This window comes from Carassius carassius, chromosome 4 (assembly GCF_963082965.1).
Source record: "Carassius carassius chromosome 4, fCarCar2.1, whole genome shotgun sequence".
Taxonomy (NCBI): Eukaryota; Metazoa; Chordata; class Actinopteri; order Cypriniformes; family Cyprinidae; genus Carassius; species Carassius carassius.
Genome location: NC_081758.1, coordinates 19,725,372 through 19,749,632, shown reverse-complemented (window position 1 = coordinate 19,749,632; position 24,261 = coordinate 19,725,372). Strand labels below are relative to the sequence as shown.

Below are 24,261 nucleotides of genomic sequence, written 5' to 3'. Positions count from 1 at the left end.
AGCAAGAAAATGTTTGAAGATGGATAGATAGATAGATAGATAGATGAATGGTAGATTAATTGAGTCTAGGGGTTTCAGGGAGTTTAGATTTGAATGTTTGGCTAAAGTTTAAATAGGATTTCAGTAAGCTTTCTCAAGCCAACTTAAAACATTTTAAAAAACGATGTTAAATTAATTGTATTATATTAGCATAAACTGCAAATTATGCTAGTTGTTTTTATAGATAATTGCAGGAAAAATAATTATAAGATATAACCAATTTTATAGAACTTTTGGGATAATTTTAAAAGTCTGGGGTCTGTAAGATTTGTAGTTTTTTTTTTTTTTTAAGAAATTAATGATTTTATTTAACAAGGACACATTGAATTGACAATACATTTACAACAATGTTATTTTAATGTATAGATTTTAGTATTATTTCAAATAAAGTTATTTTGAATTTATTATTAAATCAAAGAATCCTGAACAAAAATGTTTCCACAAATCATTAAGCAGCACAACTGTTTTCAACTTTCAACTAATGATAATAATAAATGTTTCTTGAAAAGCAAATCATCATATTAGAACAATTTCTGAAGGATCATCTGCTAAATATTCAGCTTTGCTAACACAAAAATAAATTACATTATAAAACATACAGTATCTCACACTATTGTCAATATAGCTGGCAACAAAAGTGAGTACACCCTAAGTGAACATGACAAAACTGTGTCCAAAGTGTCAATATTTTGTGTGAGCACTGTTGTTATCTAGCACTGCCTTAATCCTCCTGGGCATGGAATTCACCAGAACTGCACAGATTGTTGCTGGGATCGTCATCCACTCCATAGTGACATCACGAGGCTGCTGGATGTTAGAAACATGGTGCATTTCCACCGTCCGCTCAATAGGGTTCAGGTCTGCAGACACACCTGACCACGCCATCACCATCACCTTCAGCTTCCTCAGCAAGGCAGTTGTCATCTTGGGTGTGTTTGGGCTCATTATCATGTTGGAAAACTGTTGTTGTGCCCAGTTTCTGAAGGGAGGGCATCATGTTCTGCTTCAGAATGTAACAGTACATGTTGGAATCCATGTTTCCCTCAATGAAGCGCAGCTCCCCAGCACCAAATGCACTCATGCAGCCCTAGACCATGATGCCACCCCCACCATGTTTGACTGTAGGCAAGACACAATTGTCTTGGTACTCCTAACCAGGGTGTCACCACACATGCTGGACACCATCTGAGCCAAATACGTTTATCTTAGTCTCATCAGACCACAGGACATGGTTCCAGTATTTCTTGCTCTTGGACAGGTTGTCTTCAGGAAACTGTTTGCGGGCTTTCTTATGAGCCAGCTTCAGAAGAGGATTTCCTCTGGGATGACGGCAGTGCAAACTGACTTGTTGCAGTGTGTGGCCTATGGTCAGTAGGGGTGCACCGATTGAGATCGGCCGATCGTTAATGCGAATCTCGCCAGTAAAGCCAGTTATCTAATCAGCGGTAAATTCCATCAGGTGCGTGATTTCACATAGAGCCGCTGTTACTACACAGAGCCGTTGTTAACTGTCTAGTTGCGCAAATAAACGCTGATGATGAACGTGGATTTGCGCAGCTTCTCCGTTAACAATGGCTCTGTGTAGTACCAGCTGCTCTATGTGAAATCACGCACCTGATGGAATTTACCGCTGATTACAGAACCGGCTTTACTGACGAGATGCGCATAATGATCGGTCGATCTTGATCGGTGCACCCCTAATGGTCAGAGCTCTGACAAGCTGACCTTCCACTTCTGCAACCTCTAAAGCCATGCTGGCAGCACTCGTGTATCTGTTTTTAAAAGCCAGCTTCTGCACCTGATGCACAGCATGAGGACTCAACTTCTTTGATCGACCCTTGCGAGGTCTGTTCCAAGTTGAACCCATCTTGGAAAAACTCTGTATGACTCTGGCCACAGTACTGTGACTCAGTTTCAGGGTGTTACCGATCTTCTGATAGCCTAGTCCATCTTTGTGGAGAGCAACAATTCGAATTCTTAAATCCTCAGAGAGTTCTTTGCCATGAGGTGTCATGTTGATCATCCAGTGGCATGTATGAGAAAATTGTACTCAAAGCACCAAATCTTAACTGCTCTAATACAAGATACACAAATTTGTATGGTCTTGTCAAGCAGACAAAAGCCTGAACATGATGAAAAGGACATGCATCTTTGTTGTCACTTAGGGTGTACTCACTTTTGTTGCCAGCTTTTTTGACAATAATGGCGGTATGTATTTATACTGCTATACAAACAGAACATTGACTACTCTAAAATATATTCAAGTTTCATTTCTATAGTATTGTCCCTTGAGAAGATAAACTAAAATGGTTGCTGAAATGTGAGGGCTGTACTCACTTTTGTGAGGTAATGTAAAAAGCATAACAGACCTCTTTCAAAAAAAAAGAAACTTACAGACCCCAAACTTTTGACCAGTACTGTAGGTCTGTGCTGGATAGATATTAGAAGTGGACCTCAGAAGGATCATCACTTTACAGTAACAGACAGACAATGTGGATAGAAAGTTTACCTTAAATTCGCTTGGCACTATGAGCTTTGGCGTATCGACCCCGACCAGAGCGTCTACACAACAGAAGATCAAAATAGCCAGGACAATGGCAAAGTCACTTATGAATTTCCTCACCTAAGATGGAAAAATGGGGGGAAAGGATGCTTCTTTTAGAAACTAAGTAATGAGCATCAAATCATTAGTCTTTTCCCTAAAAAACTGCAGTACTGATTAGGATCAGAGACTGGACTGTAACTGCCCACAGTATAAGGATTAGAGACCGGGTTTGGCTAAATATTGCCTCTACACATGTAGTATGATTAGAGTCACAGATTAACTACTCACAGTAGTAGGAAAGAATGGGCTTGTCTTGAATTTCTTCAGACACATGGAGCAGGTGTAGGTGCCAAAGAAAAGGATGAAGGACATGAGGGTGATGTCGGGCACAAAGTCGCAGGCTTTGCCCACTAACTCCCCTCCGTATTTCAAGCATTCCTTCTTTGACAGTGAGGACCAGGTGGCATTCAAGCGCTGCACAAATGACACAAAGACACATGATTAGAGCATCAAATCAAAAGGTGTCTAGATCAGACTTATAAGATGTTCATTCACAGAAAATCATGTCATTCCTTGGAACTCTTTCGTTCATGAGAGTAGAAGCAATAAGTCAGATCATGTTGACTGACTTTATAAACCCATTGTAAATCATTTGAAAGACTTTCTTTGTGCATTTATGTGATCATGTTTATAATAACTGAAGGATGAGAGGAAATTGTTTCCCTGTGGTGATCAGCTTTATCAGCAAACAGACCAATCATGAACCCAAGACATTAATTTAAAGTTGAGTGACTCTTGAGAGTTGCAGAAGATTAAACGCTCTCCAGTTTCTGTTTGAAGGCAGATACGTTGTTGTCTTCAATCTCTCTGGAGTTTTACAATGACTTTGTTACTGTTCGGGTTTGCACAAAAGGTGCGAAACGTGAGCTATGGCTCATTCAGTTACAAAGATGTTGGCAAGGATTTGGGCATTATGTTTCAATTATTTCAAACTGAGGACTTCATCTGAACGGAAGCATTGAGAGATCTCTTTTATTCTCAACTGGGAGCCCATTTTTTCTAATGAAGAGAACAAAATGTCAGGCAAGTCTGGATAAAATGTTTCAGGAAACAGCCAACAATTTAAGGATTAAAAAGCACCTTGGATTTTCTGAACACAGAAGGACGGGAGTTTTCTCAAATGTGTTATATGGTGACCTCAATGAATCCAATAAGATTCAAGGCTAGAATACACTACTTCACAAGTTTTATCCAGATTTTTTTAGTTTTTCAGTCTGGAGCAGTCAATGTTAGTTGCTATAAGTAAGAGCCAGTTTGCAGATTTTCAGCAATTTACAGATTTCACAAAAAAATAATGTAGTATTTACTGGGCTCAAACTTTGATTTTGTAGCTTTTTCAGACTATAATTCCATTCCATCAATCATGCTTGATATTTTTAGCCGATTTAAGAACACATTTAATTTCTTTATTTGTCCTGTTTCTCCTAGTAATAAGGAGCATGTTTATGATGATGACATTTCACAAAGTGGTCAAGTGTATAATGCTTTGGGTTTTAAAATTTGCTCAGATTTGAAAAGTCAAGTTGTGTTTTCCAGCCTTACACATATTTCATTGATGTTTTAAAACACTTACAGTATCACTGTAGTTTACTGTCCAGACAAATGTTGAATCAAGCGGATCAGTGTACACATCTGAAGAATTGACTGAAAAACACAAGAGGTCAAAGGTTTCAAAAGTGACCTTCAGAAAGAACCAAAAACATACAGTGGGGTTCCAACATCTGAATCCACCGCAAAAAAACAAACAAACAAACAAACAAAAAAACAAATCTTATTTAAACCTGGAGATAAACAATGTTTAGGATTTTGAATAATTCTGAAACTTTATTCTTTAAAATAAAGAAATACTGCAAATAAAAATAAATTAGAAAAATTTAAAATAGAAAGGTTTTTGCTTCTAATTTTTGCGACCAATCTTACCATCTTATCTGTAATTAAAATTTAACAAAAAAAAATGTATATTTTATTTTGTACCATTCAACACACTTGACTCGGATGATGTCACTATTTGTTTTTTACCTTAAATCCTTCAAACTCTCAACGAACATGACCGATTTCACAAGCAGATGCTCGCACAAGTGATAGCATTTCATCATGGTTGCAGGTGAGTCAAACACGACATACATGCCAACCAGATCGCAATGACTGCTGTAAATGTGAACCACTTGTCCACAGCTTTCATTTATAAAAAGTCTCTTTGTTGGAACTAATTTCCACACAGCTGTTGTTTTTCCTCTAGAGCATCGGGATCTGAGAGAAGTCAAGGGAGGCCGAAGAGGAGCAGTGGTTTAGAGGAAAGCAGTGTGAGTGGATAAGAGCCCCACCCGCCGTACGGTCTTAATTCACCACACGCATGGAGATCAACCCAAAACCACATCACGTCCACATCCACCACCTAGATTGCTCCTTCATTCCTACTGAGGCCAACACACACACACACACACACCACTAGCACTATAAACAGATCTATCATTTCTAAAGCACAAGTGAATGTCAAAATTGCTGCTAACTCAGCCACAAAACATTACACAGATACAAGAAGAAATTATTTTAAGTAATTATTACTTTAAAACTTCAATAATAGTAATTGTTTAGTGGTCTGAATATCAAACAGTTCCAGTGTGATAATTGACTAACATATTCTTCCACACAATATAAAATCTGCACCAAAAAAAAAAAAACAAAAAAAAAAAACAAAAAAAACAAAGGAGATGACTGTAGACTGAAACTATGAACAGAAGACTGCAAGACCAGTAATGGATACAGAGATGGAATCTCAAGTTACACCTGAGTTGCTAATAAATTGACTTGACTGAAGCTGCTGTCACAATAGACTTTGAGCAAGCAAAATCTTCCACAGACATTGCAACGGTTGTAATGTGTCACACTCTGCAGCATTTAAATTTTTATTTTATTTTATTACAAATTACATTAAAATTCAACATGTAACATTCAGAATATAAATATATTAAAGTTTCCAATCTTTTGATAGTCAGTTCTTTACGTGATATGAATTCACCAGGGCAGAGTTCATCAGTTTGCATGCATATGAAAAAGTCAGGGGAACATAAACTTTCAATCCAAATCGCTTTCTGTTGGTCAGCATGGTGAATTCACATGACTAACTTGGACTCTTTGAGAAACCTGCAAGGTGAAATAATTTGCCCCGGTTAAAATCCGGATTCAGTGGATAAAATGAATGGATTTTGACAGTAAAAACTAATCAAACAACAATAAATGTGAAAGCACCTTTATACTTTAAACAAGTTACTTGAGATTTGAGACCTGACTTCGACTTGACAAAGTAACATGAGACCTGGGGTCTGTACCATGATGGTAGTTGAACGAATTCAGTTTAAGGACTAGTTTTGAGTTGAAAAAACCAAACCACTCCAATCTAGCTTTGTTGGTACCACTATGATGATCATTAACTTTCTTTGTCAACTCTTGAGTTTGTGGAGCACAAGCACATAAATGTGTGACATCAGTGGCTAATAGCCAATCACATGCCTAGCAACACGGAGCAAGTATGATTCACTTCTCGCCTGCAATGAATAAAGGTTTAGCATCTAAAACTTCGAAACAAGAAAACATCACAGAAAGAGGTCTTACCATCAGTGGGTGCCACACACATGCAGCCATACTGTGTGACGTAATTGATTTTATAGTCTGAATTGATCGGGTAATAATGGACAAACTTCAGCATCTTCTTTAAGGCGTCATAGATGAAGATGAAGCTGATGAGCGAGGAGAAGCCCTCTTCAGTAAATCGGGTGAAATACTGCACCAGGAAACTGGCATCTGTTACCACCAGGACTAGACAGAAGAAGGCCGACCACAGACCGATCCAAAGACGGAACTCTAGGTAGTCAAAACCATTATCCCTGTGGAGGATAGTATGAATAGAAAATTAACTCATGTCCCTCCAATTTCCAAAACATACAGCAATAAATAGTATACTACCATTCAAAAAGTATATGTGGGGGACATTTTTCTGCTCACCAAGACTGCATTTATTTAATAAAAAAATAAAACAGTAATTTACTGAAAACGGTAATATTGCTAAATATCATTAAAATTTAAAATAACCTGTTTTCTATTTTGATATAATTTGAAATGTAACTTATTCCTGTGATGGCAATTTCAGCAGCCATTTTTCCAGTCTTCAGTGTCACATGATCATTCAGAAATGATACTAATATACTGATTTGGTGCTCAAGAAACATCTTATTATTGTCAATGGTAAAAATGTTGTGATGCTTTATATATTTGTGGAAGCTGCGATAGATATTTTTCAGGATACTCTGATGAATAGAACGTTCAAAAGCATTTGTTTAAAATAAATATTTAGTCATATGGTCTTTACTGTGATTTTTGATCAATTTAATGCACTCAAGTACTTAAACCGTTGGCTTCCCAAGATATAATTTCAACGACTACTGCACTTCCAGCCAATCGGCAACCTCAGGAAACCCCTGTGACGAGTGGGGCGGGGCCGAGGGATGTGGGAACACGAGCGAGGCCGGTGGAGTGATTGGGAAATCAGCTACACCTGCGACCCACCACCGGTCTCGAGTCCCACATAGGAGATGGAAGGATATAAAACTGGAGCGACGACAGTGAAGGACGAGAGAGGACCAGGCCTGGGCTTTATTTTATGTTTTGGTTTTATTTTGTGTGCATCAGTCGTCCGTGAGGGGCTGATGCGCTGTTTTGTGTTTATTTTGAATTATTAAAGTTTCATTTTGATTGTCCGCCGGTTCCCGCCTCCTTCTTCCCGAAGATTATGGAGTTTTTGTTATTACAACCCCCTTTTCAGCTCAGGAAACCCCCTAAACAAGCAACGCAAGTACCTCCAGATTCTGAACTGGTACATCTAATAGAATTTTTATCTCATTGAGGAACTCAATGCGATGGTTAATTAAGTGATTGATGGTTGTTAGTGTCTATGCAATTTCACGTATTGCTATAAACTTGGGATTTCCACATTTTTATTCTCTTAAACTCATTCTTTCCTCACTTTCTCCCTGCAACTTGTATGAATGTGTGTGTTCATGTGTTAGATTAGTTCATATGTCTTAGATTTATCCAATAACGCTTTATTTATATTGAAAAGAGAAGTATCCTGTGTTTTGTGCTTACAAGTTAATGTCTTAAGCTGGCGATCTTATTACTGTGCTAATAAATAGTGTTTTCACTAAATCGCTGGCCGACGCAGTGATCGGTCATAATACATTGATTCTCTCCAAATTCCCTATAAAATCCTAAATGATTCCCTTTGAGCTAAATTTACCTGTTTCCGTTACACTTTGAACTGTAGTAGTGTATCTATGACCAGCGCTGGACATCACCATGAACTGAACATTTCAGTAAGCTTTATTTACAGAATCTAAGTTTCAGTTAACTACTAAATAGTCAGTATATGCAGTAGTTAGTTTGTGAGGACACATTCTGAACAAAGATGATGACGCACCTGCTGAAGTTGAAGAGCAGCCTTTCAAACACCAGCACAGGCCCCGTACTGCTGAGGATGGTCAGAGGCTGCCCAGCCAAGAGGCAGAAGAGGCCTCCAGTCACCGCTGTACCCAGAAAGCTCTCCAGCACACCCTTCACACGACACACAATGAAAAAGAGCCAAAGGGTTAGGGAAAAAACCCAACTGAGGCTCGGTCACAATCACGTTCCCTTAAAGGAAAGCCTGTTAAAGTGTACTTAAAGCCTTGTTCACCTTGTTTTATCTCATGCAAATCTGTGCTTTTCTCACACAACATACGTGAAACATTACAAAGCAGATAGCCTACTGTAGTTTTTCAGCTAAATCAAAGGTACTCTGAGAAATGTAATATAAAGACCTCGCCCACAGAAATGGCTCGGATTGAATCCTAATGAATGAATGCCTTAAATGATGTATATCATTTTCAAAAAAATAGATTTTATTACCCATAAATTTAATTACGTTTTGCACATGGCATTCCATAATGCCAATATCCAGACAACAGACTCCCACCCTCATTATTAACTAGTCCAGTCCAAATCAGTACATGAAATCACAGGCGTCCGCTGTTAATAACTGAAATCCAAACACTGTTTGGAAAACTTATCCTAGAGTTTATGAAAACTGCTGTAATGAACTGCCACTGAAGAGACAAGTGACTTCATGTTACAGTCGCGGTTCACAATTTAAATCCCGTCTGAATCAATAACGTGTGTTTTTCCTCACACAATTAGTAAAAATGACCTTTTTAAATCTAACTCAGGCACCCTACCGCTTCATCTGTCTTTTGACCTTCATCAAATACAGTGACTTAAAGTGATTATCTTGTTATGCTGGTTAGTACACCTTCATTGAGGATTTAGACTTTTTGTTGAGTAAAATAACAAAACAATAGTTGGTGGCTAAAATAAATGGAATCAGTAAGGAGAGTCTGATCTACTTTGTACTACTCAGAACAGACCTAGACCTCATCTTAATTAATTCCTCAATTTAGTGTTATATATAGAAATGTTATAATGTACAAAAAAAAAACTGTAATAGAAGATCTCTCTAAATTACACTTTGCTAACTGACAAATACTGAAGGGCTTACTTACATGACCTTTGAACTAGAGGTAACATTTCAAAAGGTGGGCAGAGAAGAAACTGCTCCCACTGTGTGTCAGCTAAAGATTGATGAGACTGAATTACACTGTAATCGCTGGCAAGGTTTTACTGATTCTTATTTAGAAAGGCTCAAGGCACATCCGTGAACTCATGAAGTTTCTCATGATTTGCGGTTTTATCTTCACCTGCATGTTCTCTGTGGCGTCGCCCAGCAATCCTCCGAATGTGATGGCATTGGTTACTGTTCCCAGGTAGATGAAAAGAATGGCAGACAAAGATTGGATGTGAAGTGCATCATAGAAATCACTGAAGAAAAAGGGGGCTTTTCTTTTGACATCAAGAATAAGGCCTCCACAAAACCTGAAGAACAAACCATGACATAAATGTTATAGTAATTTATATATATAATATAGTTATAGTAATTTTCATTCAATGTTATCTTAATCTTGCTTCCTCTCTATTCAAATAAATATTTTCACCCTGTACAGTGGGGTTCCAAAGTCTGAGTCAAACCTAATAATATCCATGCAATAATCACAAAAATTGTAGGATTTTGAAAATGACATTTTACGATGAACAATAAACCAGAAATGTTATTAAATACTATTTCTGAGCCACTAATAAAAAAAATTATTAAAAGAAAATTAATTTACTTTATTAAAAATATCAAAAAGTAATATTTTTAAACCTGGTATTATTAATTGGTAACATCTAATTAGCGCAAAATACTACTCATACGCAGTTCTTTGCCAAAGGTCAAGGTGTTTCTAAAACCAACAGTTGGTTTGTACTAGTAAAAAAAAAAATCTAATCTAATTATATCAGTCAGTTATCTGTAAACAGAACACATGCTGACTTCAATGTTTGTCTAATATTAAGATAATTCTAGTCATTTTGAAAAGTCAAACCTTCATCTGAATTAAATCATGATGTTCAGAGGTTGGGCATAATCTGTTCCTCCAGAAGAATTTATACAAACATTAACTCACTTCCCCGTCCTCTTCAGCTCATCGCCTACTGTGTGCCCCCCGCCCCCCTGTCCACCGCTGTGAGGCATGTCTCCATTCATCTGTGTGCTGTCCCCTCCAGCATACATGTTCTTTCTGGACAAGATAACAAACAAATGAACAAGACACTTGATATTGTTAATGCCCTAGAAATAACCGTTTATAAGGGAGGAAAGAGAGAACAGAGAAAGAAAGATGACAAAATAAATCCTGCAAGCTCAAACACTGGTACTGTAGCTCACTCAAATACATTAATATGTTACTCATTCAATCATCCATATGGTATATAATCATTAAGAAAAAAAAACAAGGAACGATTGATAGAATTATATGATAATAGACAATCAGATAAAATGATCAAACAATAGATAAAATGATAAAACAACAGATAAAAAGACAGGCCGAGAGATACAGTAGAACAACTTGAGGATTGATAAAATGGTGCATTGATAAATAAAATGATAAGATAGACAGACAAACAAAAAGATATGGATAGATAGATAAAAGATTAAAAAAATAGACAGATGAACCAGTTCAGTATGTTGTTTATATACAACAACCCATGATTGAATGTATGAGGTCTATTGTGTGTAGTGTGTTGTGTACACTGCTGGTGTGACTGACTGCTGCAGGCACACTTGTCTGCTTTATGGCTAATATGGACTGGTACAGACTGAAATGGCAGGATGAGGAGGCAGCCTCCTGAAGCCAAAGAGAGGTGACGTACGCTCTGCTTCTCCAAACTGAATGAATGAATGGATGGATGGCCTGGCCAACTGTCTTTTGAAACTACTTCCTGACCAAGTGTGACATTCAATATTTAATACACTGTATATGACTATGTATATAGTTTGGATACTAAAATGAAAAGGCACCTGCACACCCATTTTACTGACTTTCTACTGTCATTTGTAACAATAAGATTTGATTTTTACCACTTGCATTTAAATTACTTAAACCCTTTATCCTTTAAACAACTGAAACAGTCTCAGAAAATCTCACCATTGTTTGAGTCATTTCAAAATGGAAACACGGACAGACTTTGATAAGGGATATGAGTGGGGCTTCAGCAAAAGAAAGAGTGACAGGTTCATATGGGCTCTCTACATCTTTACCTTTTATCTGAGGATGGCAGGGATTTTGGAGGCTCTATCCTAATGGCAGGGTCCCATTCTCCAGGAGGGAGGACAATGACCTCATCCAAGAACTCATCAATGCCAGCGAGGAGATCCTGTCTGTCCTTGGCTTTGTACGCAATTTCATGGAAGACCTTGACAAGATAACTGTGATTACTGGCCAACTCTCTCCACATATGACTAATTCAATGCACAACCCTTTTTTTTTTCATTATATAAAATCATAATAGAAATCATAATAGAAGATAACTGTATTAACAGTTAAGGCGGGCGTACATGGTGCGAATTTTGCTGTCGTATGAGTTTGCATGCTATTTTTTTTCAATCGTGTGGAAATCGTGTATGCTCGTATGGTCGCAGCTCGTATCATGTGCGAGGAATTACGAGCCGAGCAGAGTGGCTTACAAGCACACCCCGACCTCAAGATCATTTTTAAACATGTCTAAAAAGTTTGTGACATATCAGTTTGAATTTGTGATGTGTGCGGTTGAATGAGCCGATTTCTTGATCTATCTGAAGTTGACCAATCACGAACTAGGAAAACCACAGAGGAAGAAAGACGGAGATGGCAGCGCCATGGTGAATGTGGACTATTGACCAAGAGGATAAACTTGCTGAACTCTGGCAGGAACAGCGAGTGCTGTATGAGGTTTCTAGCAGCGTTTACCATGCTTTTTTAATTCTCTCTCTCTCTCTCTCTCTCTCTCACGCACACACACACACACTAGTGACCAGACGTCCTGGTGTCCTGTTGTTGAAAAGGAACCTGTATGTGTAGGAAACAGTCACGGCTTGTATCAATATTTCATATGCAGTTATGAGAGAGGGAGAGCAGTTGTATTAACTTTGTGCAATTGCTTCGGAAATTGACAGGTCGTAAAATTGTGTCATTTATCACCTCGTCCGACGATTTACAGATAAACTCACTCATGACGTGTGCTTGGACTTACGATCTTCCGACCATCGGAATTCGCACCGTGTACGCCCGCCTTTAGGTGTGACTACTGCATTGACCTGATCGAGTTGGCCTGTTCAGACAGGAGCTGCCTGAATACTGCTTTTAGGACTGAATAACTAAAGACAAGCCCATTCTTTATTATGGTGATAGCCATGAGTTTCATCTACCACCTGTGTACCAATCTGTCAAAATATGTCCTGTTCTGTTCAGTGTTGATATTTTTTGGCTAAAAAAGCGCTTTCATTAGTTTAAATAAAAGCTAAAATAAACTATATATATATATATATATATATATATATATATATATATATATATATATATATATATATATATATATACATATATAAACCAAAATTCAACTAAAATAACACTGGTTCTGCGGTGTAAACAAATAAAAATTTCTGAGTGATATAAGACAGACAATTAGATCAAATTTAAATGTAACTACCTCATCAGACATCAGGGTAGCGATAGCTCTACCAATTTCATGGTATGACTTGGCTTTGCCTTTGGGTCCAAGAAGAATGAATAGAAATCTGGAGAAGAGGGTTAAAAAAAATATATCAGCACACCTAAAGTTAAAAATGCATTTTTTTCTATAGGTTTAATAAAAGCCTATTTTTGACAAGAACTCCTCTCTGCCACTCTTTACTTCCTCGCTGGTCCTGATGGATGAAAGAAGGGCATACCTGGTGGGCACAGGCACTTCAGTCAGTGCCCCCAACATGACAGCCTGCTGCAGCCTCACAAAGGCCACAAAAGGAGTGTCCAGGAAGTCCACTTCTCCAACGAGAACATTGGAAGCTTCAGCATCTCTGGGCAGCTTCTTCATGAACTTGTTCTTCAGCTGGACACATGCAGGATGGGATTTTAATGAAGCGCACAAAGCGAAGTGACAAAGTGCACAAATCAAGCTCCAGAACATGACCTCATTAAACATACTGCCCAGTTTTTATTCTGTGCCATGAGGTGAGATGTGATGAATCCAACAACTGCAACTGTCCAACTAATGAAAATTACAAAGATTGGTGGCTGCATGTGGGATTGTGTATTTAAAGGTTCAGCAACGGCCCACTGTGGCTCCTGCATTCCTTTGCTCTTAACTCAGAGGAACCAGTGGTAACCAGTATAAAGAACTGCTAAATTAATTTAATTTATACGGGCTGTTTGTCCTACCAGTGATAAAATGAAGGCAAACTTTAAAGGCAGCAGCATCTGCTAGCTCAGACATTGAGGTCATGCCAAATGTGATATTTACAAGCCAAAGATAATAGGTACACCCTGCTCACATAACCATGATTTAAGCAACTTCAAATGGTGTCTCTTAAGTCATCACAGTGATTTTAAATAGCTAAAACTATAATTTTACAATCACTCAAGCATATGTAAAGTACTTCTATATGTTTTGTTACTTTTAATAATGTAAACATTTATTACTTTTTAACTGTGACAGAAATCTATCAGCATGTTAATTATTAAGCTCATAAATCAGATTTGACAGCTCTGCTGATAACAAGGATGGGGTTATAATGCCAGTCATTAATTAACCAATTCCCTAGTATATTACCAATACATAAACAATAACATTCCCTTCTGAAAGTCTTCTTGAACAGTCCGAGTAAGCAGTTTTATTAACTATTGATGGAAGAACACTGGAAACACAAGCACAATGGAAAACATTAAACCTGAAGCACTGGAGCGTTTGATGGGACAGACCTCTCACTCATCAACAGCACTATCTTCAGAGATCAGCTGTTTTAAAGATCTTTTATTTGCATTTATTCCATTTTACAACTGATCCTAACACTGATTACCATGGAATTACAGTTGTCAGATAAAACATGCACATATCCTGATGCATTAACAACTGTAATAATGCGATGAATCGGATGACCTTTTTTTGTCAATTTAGAAAGTTTTTACGACTTCTTAGAAAACCATGTTGACTCCTCTTGTATAAATTTTGAAGACCCTAGTTAAGGGAGGTAATATTTTATTTGGAGATGTACTGAAAGGTTATCTTTTTTGCTTTGCTTGTTTATTTTAAGGGTTTGTTTTCTTGAGATTTGGATGTATTAGAAAAAACTATTTGCTGTCTACCATCTCTGGTCATTAAATATAGTCTATCGCCCGATGAAAAGGGGTAGTTCACCTATACATGACAATTCTGTCAAAACTTACTTTTTCTTGAGTTTGATTCACTGGAGTGAAAATTTTGTTTAAAAAATAATAATAAAAATAAATAATAATAATGACTTAAACTACTTAAATTTGGTAAATAATCATGTAATCACTGTTCGTTACACAAAGTTATACAGCTTCAGAATATGAAATATAATGCATTGTAGTAGTCTTATAAATTACTTTCAGTTTATTTCAAGCCTCCTCGTGTTTGAGGGAAAAAAGTAATACAAGTCTGGAAAACAATTATGACTTTTTGAACTATCCCATTGATACAGTTTTCTCGGCTAAAAAAAAAAAACAAGCTAAAAAGGCTGAGACTAAATGGCCAACCCAATATGATCATCACTGTTTGGTGGGAATAACATTTAGAAACACTAAATTCAATTCATGTTTAATTGTCTGGGAACTTAGGAAGAAAGGCCACCGTGGAGTGATAAAAAAAATCTTAACCACTAATGAGACAAGAACAGGAGAGGAAGCAACGGCCACAGATGGAAAGGATTGATGTCACTGATTGTAACTGGAGGCCAGATTGTAGACAGCATTACCATCAGGGGATGCTTAAGGTATTAGAAGGATGCACCTTAAACAACCTACAGTGCTTTTCTCAGACTTATAGTTTCTTAAAGTTTCATTATGTAGGAGTCACAGAAGGGTCGTCAGATGCTTATGTTCAGTTATTTCCTTTCAGCAGCACAACATGCTGAACACAACGCCATACAAAGTGGTGAAACTTTTTTTAACTGTACATGTTCCAATTTTATTCCAGGTAAGGTCTGACCTTTCGACACCTCACACACTTCGAGAAACTTCCATTAAAACCCGATATTACATCTCTACCGAAGCTGTCCAGTCCTCTGGCAGGTAGTATGTGATGTGGAAAGGCTTAGCATCATCTCTGATACTGGATTACTTACACTGCTAGTGCACTGCAAGCAATGTTTTATTATTACATCAGTACATACATCAACACGACCTGACCGCCTGCATTTTGTGTAGTCAAGCCATGGAACAAATGACTTCCTGTTGGAGCTAATGTGAATGAAGTGCTGTCAACGGAAATCTCAGCAAATATGTTTTTAAAAATGCTTTACAATTGAGTTTTGCTTCTTTTTCATGATGCTGCCTTAGGGGGGCGCTCTCTCAGAGGAAAAAAAAAGTCATGGTATTCTAGTCCTACATTACAAAAATAAGCCTTAGGACTTCGTCATAAGAATCATGAAATGGATATGAAGTTAGGTCAATTCAGAACAAAAATGTATTATATAAAAAAGATGTGTTATGCAAAAGGTATTTGTTATACATTCAGTACAAAATGTTATTCATTCATGTTCCTTAGGTTACCATTCATTTCCAGATTCTGTAAATGTCTAATCTTAGAAAGCAGGAATGACAGATATAAAAAAGTGACAAGCCAAGAGTGCATGTGCATGACAAGAAGCCTAACCATCCCCCAATCTGTTCTTATGACCGCAATCATGTCTCTGGGCCACCTCACACAAGCAGCCTCTCAATCCCCCACTCTACCAAAAGGGGTAAGGGGCATCTCCTCGGAGTTAACATCTGAGGCCTTCCAGCAATCACATCCACACTGGTTTAGCACATGCACAGAAACACTGTCAAAAATTTGCCAACTATTTCACATAATGCTGCATTGCCATTTTCAAGGGAAAGATTGTACAATTTCTCTGTGGTGAACTTCTGTGAAGTGAGTTTATTTTTATGGTTTGTCACAGATTGACACCACCCTAATGACCTTTTGGTGCTCCCTCAATGAAAGACCAAGAACCAAGAAAGTTATTTCACACCAACTCTGTCCTTGTGTTACTCGCTCCACTGCTTCTGTTCTGTTGTGTATCTTATATGCACCACAATGTCCTGTTTCATCATTAGGATGTCCTATATCAATGTCCCATTTCCTTTCATCTATAAAAAACTGAAGTGGCTTTATCAGTTTAGTCACTGAATGTGTTTATGAGCACAGATACAAATTAGTTAAATACAGATAGTTTTAAATGTGTAAACACACACACAGACACACACGTTTGTTTTTGTGAAAAGTGGGAACATCCCATAGGCGTAATGGTTTTTATACTGTACAAACTGTATAATCTATCGCCCTTCACCAACCCTACCCCTAACCCTAACCCTCACAGGAAACTTTGTGCATTTTAACTTTCTCAAAAAAAAACTCATTCTGTATGATTTATAAGCGTTTACTCTCCTTGTAATTCCTGTGTCATACACATGTCATTATACACAGTTGTGTCCTGATATGACACAAAAACAAGAGCACACACACACACAGTCGTGGCCAAAAGTTTTGAGAATTACATAAATATTAGTTTTCAAAAAGTTTGCTGCTAAACTGCTTTTAGATCTTTGTTTCAGCTGTTTCTGTGATGTATGAAGTGCTTGTAATTATATTTCAGTACGTTTCAAAGGCTTTTATCGACAATTACATGACATTTATGCAGAGTCAGTATTTGCAGTGTTGGCCCTTCTTTTTCAGGACCTCTGCAATTCGACTGGGCATGCTCTCAATCAACTTCTGGGCCAAATCCTGACTGATAGTAACCCATTCTTTCATAATCACTTCTTGGAATTTATCAGAATTAGTGGGTTTTTGTTTGTCCACCCGCCTCTTGAGGATTGACCACAAGTTCTCAATGAGATTAAGATCTGGGGAGTTTCCAGGCCATGGACCCAAAATTTCAACATTCTGGTCCCCGAGCCACTTAGTTATCACTTTTGCCGTATGGCACGGTGCTCCATCGTGCTGGAAAATGCATTGTTCTTCACCAAACTGTTGTTGGATTGTTGGAAGAAGTTGCTGTTGGAGGGTGTTTTGGTACCATTCTTTATTCATGGCTGTGTTTTTGGTCAGAATTGTGAGTGAGCCCACTCCCTTGGATGAGAAGCAACCCCTACACATGAATGGTGTCAGGATGCTTTACTGTTGGCATGACACAGGACTGATGGTAGCGCTCACTTTTTCTTCTTCGGACAAGCCTTTTTCCAGATGCCCCAAACAATCGGAAAGGGGCTTCATCGGAGAATATGACTTTGCCCCAGTCCTCAGCAGTCCATTCACTATACTTTCTGCAGAAGATCTGTCCCTGATGTTTTTTTTGGAGAGAAGTGGCTTCTTGGTTGCCCTTCTTGACACCAGGCCATCTTCCAGAAGTCTTGGCCTCACTGTGCATGCAGATGCGCTCACACCTGCCTGCTGCCATTCCTGAGCAAGCTCTGCACTGGTGGCACTCCGATCTTCCTCTTCCACTTCCACTTCCTCTTTAGGAGACGATCCTGGCGCTTGCTGGACTTTCTTGGACGCCCTGAAGCCTTCTTTACAAGAATTGAACCTCTTTTCTTGAAGTTCTTGATGATCCTATAAATTGTTGATTTAGGTGCAATCTTAGTAGCCACAATATCCTTGCCTGTGAAGCCATTTTTATGCAACGCAATGATGGCTGCATGCGTTTCTTTGCAGGTCACCATGGTTAACAATGGAAGAACAATGATTTCAAGCATCACCCTCCTTTTAACATGTCAAGTCTGCCATTCTAACCCAATCAGCCTGACATAATGATCTCCAGCCTTGTGCTCATCAACATTCTCACCTGAGTTAACAAGACGATTACTGAAATGATCTCAGCAGGTTCTTTAATGACAGCAATGAAATGCAGTGGAAAGGTTTTTTTTGGGATTAAGTTAATTTTCATGGCAAAGAAGGAATATATATCCTAAAAATTCAGCTTTGCATCACAGAAATAAATGATAAAGCATAATACATTTAAAAACAATTATTTTCCAAACTTTTGGTCTGTACTGTATATATATATATATATATATATATATATATATATATATATATATAAATGCAGCTTTGTCCCAACTCAACAAGGCTGCATTTATTTGATCAAAATTATAGTAAAAAGTATTCATTTCTTTAAATAATAATAATAATAATAATAATAATTAATAACTAAATAGATTTTACTGGCTCCAAACCTAACTGGAGTACAGATTTATATAAACTGGACTCACCTGATCTTTCTCTGGCTTGTCTGAGATATCATTCAGGCTGCTTGCTGTCAAGTTGCGATGTGTGGTGGTTGGGCTGCCTGAGCAAAATTTATGAAAATTACAGATCAGCGAAAAAAGGGCTCCATTCCATTCTTAAAAAATAAATAAATTATACAGAGATAGAGTCCATGCTTTTAAAATTAAAATAACTTAAATGAGGAAAGGTGCTTTGCCAGCCAAGAAAGGAACCTACTGAAAGGTTAACTATTAACCTTCCAGAGTCCAAATTACTGTCATCATGCTGTGAAAAGTATACAGTAGCAGGAGAACAGCATAGTGATGCAAAGTATTCCCAATGCCAAAAACCTGCCAACACTATTATGGCGCTTTTCCATTACCAGTACCAGCTCGACTCGACTCGACTCGACTCGGCTCGCTTTTCGCTCCGTTTTCCATTGCAGTACCTCCACAATAGTACCTGGTTGTCATAGCATCGCTGCAGGAAACTGCCGTGACGTAATCTTCTACGCGACACACACCTGCTACCCACACACACAGGACAATGGAGGAAATCGAGTGCATGTTGTTTTTGATACTCGGGATGTGGCTGTTTCTCACAGCAAGAAGACAATCGTTGTTTCAGGAGAGGCTAACGGCAGCAAAACGAAACACTGCTGAAAAAACTATCTGGATACTATTGCTGGCGCGTGTAATGATGATGCAGTGAATAGTGACGATTCTCTCTGACCAATCAGCAGTCTGCTGTGTTTTCACGTCACATTATAGTATCGCCTCAGCTCGCCTCAGCTCGCTTGGAACCTCGCCGGAGGTGGTACGAAAAAAAGTACCTGGAAGCCGGTACAGGTACAACTTTTACACAGTGGAAAACCAAACAGAGCCGAGTCGAGGCGAGCCGAGGCGAGCTGGTACTGTGTAGTGGAAAAGCGCCATTACTGACCAGGACTCTTGTGTTATAATGACTAAGATGCAGGCGCGCAGATGGCACTAGGGACGGGGGGGACATGACCCCCCCAGATTCATAGTGACCCGATCCGTCCCCCTCAGTGTCTCAATGAAAGGCTCTATTGGTAAACAGAGGATTAATCTGAGTTTCCGCTATGTACAGTAGCCTAAGTAGTGGCGACCCAGCCCGCCGCTCCTTATAAGTTACTAAACGATTTTTGAAACACGCTTTTGACCGCAGTGTCTGACCAAGTCCCAAAACACACTTGTAGCCAATCAGCGGTAAGGGGCGTGTCTTGTCCTGATAGCGAGAAGAGAGCGCTCAATTTGATTGCACAGGACGCATATTACATTACATTTACATTTAGCAGACGCTTTTATTTAAAATTAGCATATTAGCAGATCGACTACAGATTGAGAGAAATTGCAGATAAAAAAGAGGGTTTACAATCAGGCAAGAGGTAGGACCCACGTAAATATCGGAGCAGCTTTCCAGCGGTGGAGAGAAACTTAAGGATTGGGAAGGGCACGAATCGGACGCCGAGGTTTCTTTGTTTCTTTTTGATAGGTGAGTAACGTTGAATTTGCGTTTTTTCACACAACTTATCCATGTTGGCTTTTGTTTGAATTTGCTTGTGTGTCATCTTTGCTTGTTTCCGCGATTGTCGTTGCCATGGTTGCGTATGTACCTGTGGGGTGAAGATTTCATAAAAGGGGCGAGGCACGGTGGCCGAGAGAGCAACTTCACAAAACGCGTTCAAATAGAAAAAGCACCAGCAAATTAAGAAAACATCTTCATCAGTTTGACAGGACACGTGCTCCAAATACTCGCAACACAACGAAATACAAAAACAAGCTGCAAATGCTAATTTTTTTTGAGTATTGATTACCATTTGTATAACCACAGTTGTACAAATACCATGGTTAAACTATGGTTAGAGTAGTAAATTAATGGGTAATTTGTGCATGATTCCAGTAACCACTTTTTGTGTTTGCTTTTTTTATATAATAAATGCATTTATTAATTCATTCATTTCAATAGTAAAACCATAGGCTAAGTTTAGTTTTTGTAAGGTAAGTTGTAAAAGTAAGTTAGCCAGCTTACATAACCGTTCACAGTTACCATAATTGTGTATTTAGAAAGCTTATTTAGGCTAATAATATCCACACACAAAAAAAGCTAAGGAATCGTATGACCAGGATTGTTAAAATAAACAAAGATCTTTTCAGAGCAAACATTGATAAATTATGTCCCAGCCATATTTGTCACTTTACGGTTCCCTTAAATATTTCTGATGTGGTCTGTGTTTTTGCAGCACATTTCTTTATTTGTTTGTATTGTGAGTATTTGCAGCAAGTGTTGTCAAACTGATGAAGATGTTTTCTTAATTTGCACATTAGCTCTTTCGGCCACCGTAGCAGGTCCTGTTGGGGTATGGGTGTGTTTGTTTTGGTGCTAAAGATTCGGGTCAGGGCAGACGCAGGCTGAAGCACAATAATAATCTAACCATTACTCTGTACCCAACATCTCACTACACGGTGTTCTGTTGTCAAACACACAACGATGGTGCTGCCACTGACATTTATGTTCTCTGTGTGTGTATGTGCTATGACTCTTGACCCCGGGGTCCTACGAGGAGCTGGTAGCTGCCTCAATTGTGCCTGTAGCAGTAACCATAGTGATCATATACAGGTGCATCTCAAAAAATTTGAATGTCATGGAAAAGTTCTTTATTTTTTGTAATGTAATTTAAAAAAACAAACTTTCTTATATTCTAGATTCATTGCACACATACTGAAATATTTCAAGAGTGTTTTGTTTTAATTCTGATGGTGACTTATAGCTTAGACAAATCAAAAGTAGGAAACTTTTAAAGAAAAATATAAATCCAAAGTAGGTTTAATTATGCACTCAATACTTGGTTGGGCTTCAGTGTGGCGTGGCATGAAGGTGATCAGCCTGTGGCACTGCTTAGGTGTTATTGAAGCACAGGTTGCTTTGATAGCGCCCTTCAGCTCCTCTGTATTGTTTGTCAGATGTTTCTTATCTTCCTCTCCACAATACCCCATAAATTCTCTGTGAGGTTCAGGTCAGGTGATTTGGCTGGCCAATCAAGCACAGTAAGCACAGTAATATCATGGTCAGCAAACCACTTGGAAGTGGTTTTGGCACTGTGGGCAGGGGCTAAAGTCCTGCTGGAAGAGCAGATGGAAGATGAAAGTGCTCCCAAAAATCTCCTGGTAGATGGCTGCATTGACCTTGAACTTGATAAAACATAATGGAGCTACACCAGCAGACATCATGGCTCCCCAAATAACCTCTGACTTTAGAAACTTCACATTGGGCTTTGGATTCTGTGCCTCTCCAGTCTTCCTCCAGACTCCAGACATTGATGGACCACTGAGCAACAGTCCAGTTCATTTTCTCCTTACCCCAGGTGAAATGTTTCTGATGTTTTTTTCTGGTTCAAGAGTTGCATGGTTCTAGGAATGTGACAGCTGTAGCTCTTTTCCTGAAGACGTCTGAGTGTAGTGACTCTTGATGCGCTGACCCTAGCTTCAGTCCACTCCTTGTGACACTCTTCCAAGTTCTTGAATCGGCTTTTCCTGATAATCTTCTCAAGGCTGTGGTCATCCCTGTTGCTTGTGCACTTTTCCTACCACACCTTTTCCTTTTAATCAACTGTCTATGAATATATATTGATACAGCACTCTGTGAACAGCCAGTTCTTTCAGCAATGACCTTCTGTGGCTTAACCTCCTTGTGTAGGGTGTTGATGATTGTCTTCTGGACAACTGTCAAGTCAATAGTCTTTCCCATAAGTGTGGTTGCATGTTCTGAACTAGCCCAGGAGGTACCCTGTATTTATACTCAAAATTAATCAAACCATTCAAGCTCAAAATAGAATATAAAACATTTTGAGATACATAATTTTTTTATTTTCTTAAGCTGTAAGTCATAACCATCAGAATTTAAACAAAAAAAAATATTGAAATATTTCAGTTTGTGTGCAATGAATCTAGAATATAAGAAAGTTTGCTATTTTGAATTAAGTTACAAGACCTTTTCTATGATACTCAATTTTTTTGAGATGCAATTGTACTGTTGTCTATGACTGAGCTGGTGATTTTTCTGGACTGAATTTTTTTTACTGGTGAGCAGCTTGGTCCCCCCCAGTTAAAAAATCCCATCTGCGCCCCTGCTAAGATGTCAGTTTGATGCAGCAAAAAGAAGACAAAAGCAGCCAAAAGAAGAAAAAAGGAGTCTGAATACAGATGGAGGTTTTAAAAAAAGCTCAATTTATGAAGCACTTACAAAAAATTGTTGAGAAAAAAAAAAAAAAAAAATATTAATATGGTTATGTTCATAATGATATGGAGATTAGAAGACTTTGGAATTTAAATCTATTAAGGGTAAAGGTCACCATAATGAGAAATTCTAGGTATGAAAATCTAATACATAACAATGACTGCTGGACCGACTACCGAAAATAAATTAAAAAAAAAGTTAGAAAAAGTTTCCTTTTGGAAGCCTTATTTTTAAGAGTGTATATTTTGTATTATTTCATTTGTCTCTTAGGTGTTATTTAATTATTCAGTTAACTCTTAAAATGGTCTAAGAAGATTGTATTACTTGTGATATGACCCTTTTAAGCTTCAGTGTAATGCTATTCTATAACAGCTAAGTAACATGCTACGTTGGGTGAAAGGACACATATACATTACTGGCAACTGGTAAGTTGGACTTACTAGGCCATCCCATACTTGGACTTCCAGGGGCTCGCAACACCTCCTCTGAGGTGCGAGTCGTTAGACAAGGCACTGAACTCTCGAGTGGATTACGTGCTTTTAGTGACAATGCAGCAGAAAGGACAAAAGATAAGTAAGAAAGGTGAAAAGAAAGAATGTTAAGGTGATAGGTCAGTGGTTTTAGGTATAAAGTTTAGCTAGATTTGTAAAAGATTGTGTGAGACTGGTGTAAAATCGCTCAGGAAAAGATAGGATTTGTTAGAGCAGTAGAAAAGCAGTCACAGCAAGTTTTTTTTTTTTTTCAGGAAACAAAAGTTCCAGTGAAAAACATTTATGTGACGTTCAAAAAGTCCAATGGTAAATGAATCATAGGATTCATGGTAGAAAACATGTGCACATGCAGCCCATGAAACACCATCTAATCAGCTGGAAAAAATATTGTCTATCTTTGTGTAAAGTTTTATCAATGCACCATTGGCATGCAAATATTATTGCCAAAATTCGTATGATCCTTTCGACCAAGGCTTTATTTGGAGTGTTGTCTTTTCTTGAGACAACTTAACTGCTCTCAGATTAGTTCATTAGTTCACCAGTTTGGTTTACATTTTCAACAATGTAATGCAATGCACAGTATAGGCTGTTGCATCACTGAAAAACATATGCAGACAGAGACCGTGCAGACAGACTAAACAAAATTGAGGACTAACAAGGAACAAGTTAATATTTAAAGACCACATGAACTCTTTCCATATGTAGTAGCTCTGCCTGTATGCTTGTGTACTCCTAAAAATGCCTATATTAACCTTTAGCAGATATTGATGACTCAACCAGCACTACACAGACTTTTGACCAATCAAACGCTCTCTGGAATGAGATCGTTCCATCCCCTAATATATCCTACTGTATAACTGACTAGTAAATGGCAAATCATATTTATAGCTGTGATGTAACTAAAGCATCTTACTCCATGATACATTTTTCAGGGTTTGC

The 24,261-nt window shown here is 38.1% G+C and overlaps 1 protein-coding gene across 7 annotated transcripts in view; it reads right to left on the bottom strand.

The window, feature by feature from the left end:
- The window catches only part of LOC132139233 (electrogenic sodium bicarbonate cotransporter 1-like), a 72,939-nt gene that overhangs the window by 10,208 nt on the left and 38,470 nt on the right, over positions 1 to 24,261 (bottom strand). For all 7 annotated transcript variants that reach the window (XM_059547743.1, XM_059547744.1, XM_059547745.1 and 4 more), the window contains 11 exons: positions 18,580 to 18,656; positions 13,035 to 13,192; positions 12,794 to 12,881; positions 11,367 to 11,521; positions 10,234 to 10,347; positions 9,430 to 9,604; positions 8,118 to 8,251; positions 6,257 to 6,528; positions 4,218 to 4,288; positions 2,873 to 3,058; positions 2,549 to 2,662 (listed from right to left, as the gene is read on the bottom strand). In XM_059547743.1, the coding sequence (XP_059403726.1) occupies positions 2,549 to 2,662; positions 2,873 to 3,058; positions 4,218 to 4,288; positions 6,257 to 6,528; positions 8,118 to 8,251; positions 9,430 to 9,604; positions 10,234 to 10,347; positions 11,367 to 11,521; positions 12,794 to 12,881; positions 13,035 to 13,192; positions 18,580 to 18,656 (1,544 nt within the window). The remainder of the gene's footprint in view (positions 1 to 2,548; positions 2,663 to 2,872; positions 3,059 to 4,217; positions 4,289 to 6,256; positions 6,529 to 8,117; positions 8,252 to 9,429; positions 9,605 to 10,233; positions 10,348 to 11,366; positions 11,522 to 12,793; positions 12,882 to 13,034; positions 13,193 to 18,579; positions 18,657 to 24,261) is intronic.